The sequence below is a fragment of the Mytilus edulis genome, chromosome 3, assembly GCF_963676685.1.
Source record: "Mytilus edulis chromosome 3, xbMytEdul2.2, whole genome shotgun sequence".
NCBI lineage: Eukaryota > Metazoa > Mollusca > Bivalvia > Mytilida > Mytilidae > Mytilus > Mytilus edulis.
In genome coordinates, this window is record NC_092346.1 from 101,599,927 (window position 1) to 101,611,197 (window position 11,271).

Genomic DNA, 11,271 nt, shown 5'->3' on the forward strand with positions numbered 1-11,271 from the left:
TACACTCTGATAACTGGGTTATACACTGTGATAACTTGTGTTTTACTCTCTGATAACTTGTGTTTTACTCTCTGATAACTTGGGTTTTACTCTGATAACTTGGGTTTTTACACTCTGACGGTAACTTTACACTCTGATAACTGTGTATTTACACACTGATAACTTTGTTTTACACTGTGATAACTTTGTGGCTTACACTCTGATAACTTGGGTTTTACTCTGATAACTTGGGTTTACACTCTGATAACTGTGTTTTTACACTCTGATAACTTTATTTTACACTGTGATAACTTTGTGACTTACACTCTGATAACTTGGGTTTTACTCTGATAACTTGGGTTTTACACTCTGACAACTTGGTCTGATACTAGTAACTTCGGTTTTACACTCCGATAACTTGTGTTTTACACTCTGATAACTTGTGTTTTACTCTGATAACTTAAGAGATAACTGTATTGTATTTGAAGCTTTAAGGACGTCCATCGGTAGTTTTACTGTCGCAAATTTAGTTTACCTGGCGACGCGGAGCGGAGACAGGTAAACGGGTATTTGCGACAGTAAAACTACCGATGGACGTCCGCAAAGCTTCAAATACAATACAGTTATCTCTATTCTAATGCAAAACAAGTTCATAATTAAATTTCAATCATAATTTCAGTGTAAAATCTTCATTAAAAAAAATTCCGCGAAAAAATGTTATCTTCTTTGGTCCCTGCACTACGTGACGTCATAGGTATGCTTCCGGCGTAAAACATAAACAACGGGCGTTTTCTGGCTTCTGTGCCGCTTTAGAATGTAATAAAATTTGATAAAAAGAAGATTTTTAGGCGCAAGAAGTGAGTTTATTGTTTATTATTGTAGAAATAACATGTCAATACATTCCGAAATTCAAAATGTCGGCTTCCTTAGTTACAGACAAGGAGATAGAGAATTTTACGCTTGCTGTCATCCAATCAGAACAATTGTTACAAAATAATTGCATTAGAATTGTGTTTTTACACTCTGATTACTTTGTTTTTATTTTCTGAGTAACGTTACACTCTGATAACTGTGTTTTTACACTCTGATAACTTTGTTTTACACTGTGATAACTTTGTGGCTTACACTCTGATAACTTGGGTTTTACACTCTGATAACTTGGTCTGATAACTACACTCTGATAACTTTGTTTTTACTTTCTGATAACTTGGGGTTTTCACTGTGATAACTTTGATTTTACACTCTGATAACTTGGGGTTTTCACTCTGGTAATTATTTTTTATACTTATTTCTTGGGTTTTTACATTCTGATAACTTTGTTTTGATAACTTGGGGTTTTACACTCTGATAACTTGGGGTTTTACACTCTGATAACTTGGGGTTTTACAATATGATAACTTGGGGTTTTACACTCTGATAACTTGGGGTTTTACACTAACTTGGGGTTTTACACTATGATAACTTGGGGTTTTACACTCTGATAACTTGGGGTTTTACACTCTGATAACTTGGGGTTTTACACTATGATTACTTTGTTTTTATACTCTGAGTAACTTTGTTTTTAAACTCTGAGTATTTCTTTTTATTCTGATAACCTTATTTTTTATTTCAATTTGTTTTCATTATTTATAGAATTACTAGTCGAAGAATTCAAATAGAGAAAAATAGTCAACCAATGACCGAACAACACATTAATTCACGAATGCGCGTCACGTAGCGCATGAGTTTAAATTATCAGTGTTGGTCGGTCACGAGTTGATTTTTATTCGATATCGATTAGTTACTCTTTATTTTATTACATTGGCAAATGTTTTTTTCTGAAATTAAAGTAGAAAATTTAAGCCTTCACAATTTGATTTGCAATAAATGTGCTGCACGTGTAAGACATAAAAGTGTCCTGTGAAAAAGTGTCCATGAGTTGAGAGAAGAGAAGAAAGGGGGGGGGGGGCTAAAAAAAAAGGTAGGATGAGACACCTGCAAAAAAAAAGTCAGGATGACAATTTAGGTAAAAAAAGTCAGGATAAACTAAAAAAAAAAAAAGGCAGGACCGAATAGAGTGAAAAATAAAAAGGCAGGACAGAGATTACAACTAAAAAAAATGCAGGACAAAAATTTTCATCCTAGCCCCCCCCCCCCCCCCCCCCCCCCCACCCCCCCCTTTGAGGACATATTTTCATAGGAAATTGTGTCCAGTACACATTTAAATAATTAAATATTGTCCATGGACAGTTTTTACTATGAAAATGTGTCCAGTGGACATTTTTTCATGGGGGACATTATTAAATCACGTAGAATTGTTCTAATTTTTCGAGTTTGTAAGGGTGATTTTTTTTGTCACTTGATTCATCACTACTATACGCGTACATCACATGATGTGAGGTGATTTGTAATACATGTTTTAAGGCTATGGTTCATATACACGTTTCCCACATTAGGTATGTTGGAAAGTCATTTCCTGTTCACCCCAGTCGTTAGAACAAAGCATTGCTCCGGTTCAAACCACGCATACTTATCACTTATGTAGAATTATATATTTGACAGTTTTATACTAAAGAATTTGCTGATGTCATATGACTTTTGACATTAATATCAATTATCATGTGTAATTAATAACTTTGTTGACTTGCGTTTTTGTTGTTAAATAAATCTTCTATGAAAACATAATGTTTTTTTAATTTTGTTTACTTTCTCTGTACGAAAGCAAAATGGTAAGTCATAACTGATTTGTCCAATATCTGTTTTGGATAAATTTTGCTTTGAAATCATGTAGAATATCTACTGTGTATTTCCTGCGAGATAATATATATCTGTCTTTGTCCTTGGAATTTCTTATTGAAGAAAAGATTTCTTGAAAATCACATAAGCATAAAACATCTAGACAGCTATAACTTGCGGTTTTCTGTTTTAAAGGAAACGGAAAACAATAGAAACAAAGAAAATAGCAACGTGTACTCAAACAAAATAATGTAAGCTTATTTTATAAAATGTTTTAAAAATTTATTTTGCTACATATCTGAAAAAAAGCCACCATGATTTAACTTTTGTGACATTGATATTATATTTTATCCTCTATCTTATTTCAGAAGACGGTATATTGTGTTTTACCTCTTTTATTGACTTTAATGGTAGTATCAGGGAGATGGACCAGTAATAGTTATGTAGCAGTATGGCACGAGTGTAGACGTGAATGTATCAGTATAACTTTGATCTGTGAGTGGCCATGCCGTATTTACTCACAAACTAGAATGGACTTTAAATATTGTGCACTGGAATGTAAATTGGACAGACTCGTTTGTATGGATGAGTGTGGTCGTTATGTCAGGAGATCACCCGTGCGGCGTAGAAACACGAGGAACTTTCAGTCAAATCGTAGAAAAAACTACGCCACAGAAAACGAAGAAAATGAAGAGTCTTCGCCAAAGTATAATTTATACCAATATCTACTTTCAAGCTTGGAATCATAAAAATATATACAGATACAAACTACTAATGCAGGTTTCATTTTGGTGTTTGAAGTTGCGTATTGAAAGTAAGAGTCTTAAAATATGACATTCTCAATTACTCTGAACAATTGTGAAATTTGAACTTTACTTCCTAGTCTATTATAGTGAAAATCTTTGCAAAAGGATGATACATTTCGTTTGTATTTTGATTTGTGTTCATAAGCTAAAAAATGGTCTCATAAAAACAAATACTTTACTTGTTACTTGTGTTTCATCCTTTTTTTTAGTTTCTGAATAATAAAATAGGTTAGATAGTTAGTTCTCTATTCTAGCCGAATACATCAGGCCTTGAAGGCATAAAACTTTGCTCAGTGCTCGGAACACAAAAATCATGCTCGAAACATGAAATCCAGCAATTTGATTGGTTGATTTTCGAGTCTGAGTACAAAAATCATGCTCGAAAGTTTTATGACCGTGAGGCCTGTTCCTACTCCAAAACGTTGCGTGTTTGACGACAACAAATACCAATTTCTAAGTCTGTAATCTGATTCATTAGGAAATGAATTCACGACTTCCAACTTCTGGGACAAGCGCTCTACCACGAAATCACGAGGCGTAAAAAACGTTAAAAAAAGAGAAAATCTGGCAAAGACAAATGTTACCTTTTTTTCTTAAGAGGTATTGCCCAAATCTAGTCCGAAATATAGGAATAATTGCGTCTCAATGTCGATTTTCGACCATTTTGCGAAATTTGTACATTTTTGGTGAAGCATCATTCGAAACTGTAGTAGATGGAAAATGTAATCAGCAAAGTAAGTTATATAAGAATTGTACATGTATATACATTTATGCGTTGCTGCAATCTAATTAAAATACACATATGGAGTATAACGAAATTAAAGTTCTAAGATTAGACTAAAACGAAATCAGAGTTCTATATATATATGTTCTGTTCTGTTCTGTTCTATGGGGCTCTATATGGAAGATAAAGAGAATCTTCACGCCAACGTAAAGTAATTCTCGTATTTTTCAATACGTAATTGTTTTAATCCAAGAAAATGCTGACATCAATTGAGGTTTGGTCAGTACATTCTTCAAGTAAGATATTGAGAAGTTTAGTCTGATCTTCGGTCAGTAAAAGTCCAGCTGATTTCAAACAGGATAAAAACACAGGAATTTCTACTTTCTTTTTCTCGTCACATTTTCCTTCTAAGAACTCGTGCACCTCTACGTTGTTCTTGATACAGTAATTATATACCAGATCTAAAATGTTTGAAGGGTTGACAGTTTCCTTCGGAACATCAAAATACAGAGCATCGTCCTCGGATCTCATCCTCTTCTTAATAATAAACTTTGACAAGATTGGCCCATGTATAACTTTGACGGGTCGTATTTTAACCAGTTCTTTCGTCATATTTAAGAATTCTTTGTCAACTTCAACACAACTTAAGTCAAGTTCTTCAACGATCGAATTAGCAGAGCTGATCCCCTGTAATATAGCCTTTGCACCCTCAACACCAAATTTGTTATGTCCTATTTTGAATGTTTTTAACACATCATTAACCTCTAAAGCCTTTCCAATTACCAATGCCCCAGGATCTGATATTCTGTTATAACTAACGTCCAGAATTAAAAGTGTGTGATGTTTCTTAATAATGTCAGAAATAGCAAATGCAACATCGTCATCAAAGCCATTCATTGATAAGTTAACTTTTCGAAGGCCCATGTTTTCCGAAATTCCCTCACATAGCTTTATTGCACTGGTGCGTCTAAAATGATTCCAACTTAAATTCAAATTGTCAATAGTCTCGTTTTCTGAAACGGCTGGTCCGATGATACTACCAGCTTTTTCAGAAAATTCGTTGTGACTTAAGTTTAAATGTCTGATACGGTTATTTTCGTTTATTGCGTCCGCCATAATTTTAGCATCATGGTCTGAAATTTCATTTCCGGACAAATTTATATTTTGAATTACAGTGTTTTGCATAAGCATGCTGCAGACAGATTCTATACCTCTGCTTCCTAGACGATTATCGGACAAGTCAACATCGGAAATGTAACAATTCTCCAATAACATCGAAGCAATTGCGTCACCGCCTTCAGCTTCCAACCAATTATCATGAAGATCTAGGATGAGGGTTGATGTATTGCTCTGCATAGGCAAGGCTATTGCTTTTGCGCCTAGTTTTCCTAGACCATGATGCCTCAATTTCAATTCTTTATCATTCAAATGCCGTAAGAAATAAGAACAGGGTACAACACCCAAATGTTTGCATGCGCACATATAAATTCCTCGCATATCTGAATCAAACTCTGACTTTTCTTCTTCAATTTCTAAGTCCGTATCAGGATCCTGGTCTTCTTTTTTCTTAACTTCCCTTTCTCCTTCAGTCTCTTCATCTTCACTGTCATCGTTTTCATCTTCACTGTCATCGTTTTCATCTACACTATCCTCGTTTTCGTCTACAATATCCTCGTTTTCATCTTCGTTTTCTTGTTCACCAGTATGCCCTTCATTTTCTTGATCTGTGATGCTTTTTACTTCTTCTAAACCATGTTGCACATCTGTTACGCTTTCCTCTTCCAAAACTGGCATCATTTGATTTGCCTCATCGCTGCTAGTAGTCGCCATGTTGTTGAATTTTGATAAACTGGTTGCCCCAAAAACTGTCTTGCAGAAACAACGGTGTTAACGTTGTGAGTCTATTTAGTTGCTAGGTGAGATTTGACGTCTGTGGCGTCATAATGCGTAGCTCCTTGTAGCTCCTTGTAGCTTTTCTTAATTTGTTTTAAAATTACATAGACATTTCTTTGGTCAGTTGACCGTCTATGTTTTCACTTTTGTATACTCTCTCCTGTATTTTGTTAAGCCAGATTATTAATTGCCATCCTGTCTTGACCAAATATGATTCTTTTTTGGTTTTCAACAGAGCAGAACATATATTTTTAAATAAACGTTTCCGCCTTCCAAAATTAATTTCAAACTATTAAATTAACTGTATTTTGTCTTATTTTTTTCGCGATTTAAGAGCAAAGCACCTTTTCGTCGCTGGTTTAAATTTTGCGTTTTTGTCATCTACTGGTCGATGATTTAACGGAGAGACTAAGCCCTTTGAACAAGCATATTAACATCGCAGTTTTTGTATGTGCATTTCCTTATCAGATCTTATCAGGAACATCGTTATAAAGTTGTCGTATGTTATATCTTACTGTTTTTCGTTATTTGGAGAATTGGAATAATGATAGATCTATAATTATTTTGGATTAATTTATCGAAACAATTTATATTAGAACCTATACGATTTAAAGCATGGCCCCTGAATATTCTACAGAAGATTACTATTTATTGTTAAAGAATGTATGATGACCTAGAGACCTGTGTCTTCTGATTATATTTTGTCGGATGCATAGACGTTTGCTCAACATTTCTTATTATTCATACATACAAAACTCGAGATTTTCGTTGAAAAAGAGCCTGAGGAGGGAGGGGGCGGGCGGATCAAGATAAACAAAACTGAGGAGTGAATGTTAACTAGCTGCCACTTTTAAATTTAGATAAACCATTCGCCAAATAATTATATTGAACTTAGACAAGAGTGGCCCATGTATATACCTTTGACGGGTCGTATCTTGTACAGTTTGTTCACCATGCCAAAAAATTAGCATAGCAAGATAAACAGAAGCAAGACATTTAGTCTAGTGCAATTTATGGGATGGTAAACAAGATAATAGATTGCAGATGTCGTTAAACTACACATGATTATAAAACAAGAGTGCACACGCTGAAATGTCTCGTCTTCTTTACTAATCATTGATTTTATGTTGATAGTTCTAAATATAAAGCTTTACTACAACTATCACAAACACTATTCATGATTCAAGAAAATGAGACATGAGGACCTTACAAGTTACACACATACCAAATATAGTTATCCTATTACTCATAACAAGAGAGAAATTAACATTACCATAAATTACAACTTTTTTTCAAGTAGTCGCTGAACCATGAAAATGAAGTCAAGGACAATGGACCTGTGGCAGACGGTAACATCGTAACACCAGGCATCTATATACAAAGTATGAAACATTCAGGTCTTCCACCTTTTAAAATATTAAGCTTTTATGAAGTTAGCTAACACCGCCGCCGCTGCTGGATCACTCTCCCTATGTCGAGCTTTCTGTGACATAAGTCGCAGGCTCGACAAAAACTGTTAACACATACACGTTTGATAGGCCTGACAATTTGTTTGTGGATATTGATTTGCTGATCATTTGTGAAGAAGTTGACTAACAATTTGAGTATGTTGACTTATCTTGTTAATCATTTTTGCTATTTAAAGTTTCTATCTATCTAATTGAATAGAATAGAGTATTTTTTATTTCCCAAATGAAAGGGTCCATAAAGGGCATATAATCAGTTACAATTGATTACCATTATAAGTTATATGGTTCGCTACTGACCCCCTACAGATCCATAGAGGGTTAGTAAAATCCATAGGTGGTGAGGCCGAAGGTGAAACTAATAGTAATCACATGTTTACTTTGAAAAAAGTCAGCCTGTAACACTGTAGTTGTCATGGTAATAGCTTTAGACTTGGACAACAAATGAACAAATGACCATACAATCTTAAGAAATTAACCATTTTAGTATCTTATCCTATATAAATTGCTCTGCCGGGCGCAGCTGGATACGACCGCAGAGGTCTTACCCTGAACAGTTGGGGCAAACATGGACACAATATTCGCACTTATACAGGTCTGAATTTGGATTGTAATTAAATATTTGACAAATGATAGGTTTCTGACACAGATTAACTGTTTTCAAAAAACTTAGAATTGGTTATATGATTTGAATTTATATTCAATTTTTTGCTTTTGTGCAACACACTGTGCCTGTGTCAATTGATCCCTCCCAAAAAACACAAAAAAAAATAACCCAAATATTTTTGCTTTTGTGCAATACACTATGCTGTTGCATATTCAACCCCAACCCCCCTATAATTTATGAAGAAATTTTGTTAAATTCTGAAAAAATTGCCCCCCCCCCCTTTTTCCCACAAAAAAATATATCATTTCCCTCAAGATAAGGTCATAATCTCAAATCAAATTTCATATGGAGTTTGCAACCACAATTACCCATTTAATACATAATAAAAGTCTTAAATAGAGGATTTAAAAGCAGTGTAAGGGAGGTAATCCAACATTTTTACAACATTGTACCATTTTTTTTTTTATTATCTCCCTTTCTCTGCTTTTAAATTGTCCATTAACCAGAAAACCCAGAGTTTTTAGCCCTTTTTTGCCCCTAATTCCAGAACGGTTTGAGCCATAACCCCCCAAAGCAAATCCTAACCACACCTTTGTTGTATGGAAACTTGTGGTGTAATTTTATAGAGATCCATACACTTAAACACAAGTTATTGTCTGGAAACTAGAAGAATGCCTTTTTGGCCCTAAATTCCTAAATTGTTAGGACCATAACCCCCAAAATCAATCCAAGCCTTCCTTTTGTGGTTATAAACCTTGTATTTAAATTTCATAGATTTCTATTTACTTATACTAAAGTTATTGTCTGGATGACTACGTGGTACCAATATACGACCACAAATTTTTTTTTGCGATTGTATAAAAACCAGTACTAATTTCAATAACTGCAAATCGTGAGTTTTTTTTAAATGCATATTCTACTTGATATGAAACAAAATACATAACAAATCTGTTCAATTGGAAATTTGCTTTGAATGAGTAGAAGAAATAAGAAAGATTACTCATAGTTTTCACTGCAAATGAAGAAAATATTAAATATTTAGAAGTGATATGAAATATTTCCTTTTATAACCACTAGATTATATAGTTCCAACATGGATCACCATCTCCAACACTAGGTTCATCTCACAAGTCTCTCTGTGAAACAACAAGATCAATAGATATATTCTTTTGATGTGTTTGAGCTTTTGATTTTGCCCTTTGATTAAAACTTTTATCTAGAAATTGAATATGAGGGTCGGTTGAAAACATAACTTTACAACAAAGAATGGTGAAGTTGTGATCATCACTTCGTAAATATTATGGACGCCATCAAAAGTTGGTTGACCGTTATGGAATATTCGTTATACAGATGATATCGGATATGTTTCTTAAATAAGACTATTTACAAGAATTGTAACAACATGAGCAACACCACGGGTGCCACATTTGAAGCCGGATCTGCATCCCCTTCCAGTGCACATATAGTTGCCCATAGTTTTTGGTTGAGTCCGTGTTGTTTTTGTTCCCCTTTTTGTGACATTTTGTTCACGCATCATTTTTGTCAATATAATGGAAATTGATGCGACTGTCGTACAAGTGAGAGGTTTAGCACTATAAAACCAGGTTCAATTCACCATTTTCTACATTTGAAAATGCCTGTACCAAGTCAGGAATATGACAGTTGTAAGTTGTCCATTCGTTTGATGTGTTTTATCATTTAATTTTGCCATTTGATTAGGGACTTTCAGTTTTCAATTTTCCTCAGAGTTCAGTATTTTTGTGATTTTACTTTTTTTTTTTATGTCTGCAGGATGTTTTATCCACAATTAAAGAACCTTAGTGAGCACGCCCACAAACCCCACGTCCCCACATTGTCATTGGAGAAATAAAATATGTGTAAGAAAAAAAAATTGTATAAGAAAAAAAAATTGAGTCATAATTTCCTGTCAATATGCACATAGTTTGTCCTTATTATCTACAAAGTTTTTATGAAATTATGTTGTGTGGTTTCAGAGGAGTTGCGATGACAAACTGTTGCAGAAGTATATTGAAACAAATAAGTTCAAAGGGGTGCAACTCCTAGAAAAAAATTTGAATCATAATTTCCTGTCGATATGCACATCTACAAAGTATGTCCTTATTATCTGAAAAGGTTTCATGAAATACTGTTGTGTGGTTTGAGAGGAGTTGCGATGACAAAAGGTTGCAGTAGTATATTGGGCAAATATGTTCAAAGGGGCGTAACTCCTGGAAAAAAATTGAATCGTAATTTCCTGTCGATATGCACATCTGCGTAGTATGTCCTTATTATCTGAAAAGGTTTCATGAAATTCTGTTGTGTGGTTTGAGAGGAGTTGCGATGACAAACTGTTGCAGTAGTACATTAAAGTAAATAAGTTCAAAGGGGCGTAACTCCTAGAAAAAAAATTGAATCGCAATTTCCTGTCGATATGCACATCTACGTAGTATGTCCTTATTATCTGAAAAGGTTTCATGAAATTCTGTTGTGTGGTTTGAGAGGAGTTGCGATGACAAACTGTTGCAGTAGTACATTAAAGTAAATAAGTTCAAAGGGGCGTAACTCCTAGAAAAAAAATTGAATCGCAATTTCCCGTCGATATGCACAACTACATAGTATGTCCTTATTATATGAAAAGGTTTCGTGAAATTCTGTTGTGTGGTTTGAGAGGAGTTGCGATGACAAGAAACAGGACTGACGGACTGACGGACGGGTCAAAAACATTATACCCTCCGCAACCCGTTGCGTGGGGTATAATAATGAATGCAAATTTATATACATTTAATTTGTACGAACTAATGAAAAAAACAGTTATTGTGATTTAAAACTAGCCTACTATCATCATATAGATCCCACATCAGGAAAAACACCATCACACTTTGACAAAGAACATGACATCTGAGAGTCCGTCATATTTACTAATTTACATGTGACCTCAAACAACCTTGAACCAAAACTTTAACTTTATACATGTACTGGAATGATGGACCCACAGAACAGAAAACATATAATTGGCCCTCTACTTTTGTCAATGGAGCATAAAAACAGACCCACAGAACAGAAAACATATAATTGGCCCTC

At 34.4% G+C, this 11,271-nt stretch overlaps 1 protein-coding gene and 1 long non-coding RNA gene across 2 annotated transcripts; one reads left to right on the top strand and one right to left on the bottom strand.

The window, feature by feature from the left end:
- The first annotated feature begins 2,424 nt into the window (after positions 1-2,424).
- Positions 2,425-3,685, top strand: LOC139518010 (uncharacterized). Its single transcript, XR_011663259.1, has 2 exons — positions 2,425-2,687; positions 3,063-3,685. It is a non-coding gene; the product is annotated as an uncharacterized lncRNA (long non-coding RNA).
- A 565-nt stretch (positions 3,686-4,250) lies between these two features.
- On the bottom strand, positions 4,251-6,174 carry LOC139518009 (leucine-rich repeat-containing protein 74A-like). The gene has a single exon (XM_071309633.1). It carries the CDS (start codon positions 6,052-6,054, stop codon positions 4,468-4,470), a length of 1,587 nt encoding a protein of 528 aa, XP_071165734.1. The 5' UTR covers positions 6,055-6,174; the 3' UTR covers positions 4,251-4,467.
- Between the last annotated feature and the right edge of the window lie 5,097 nt (positions 6,175-11,271).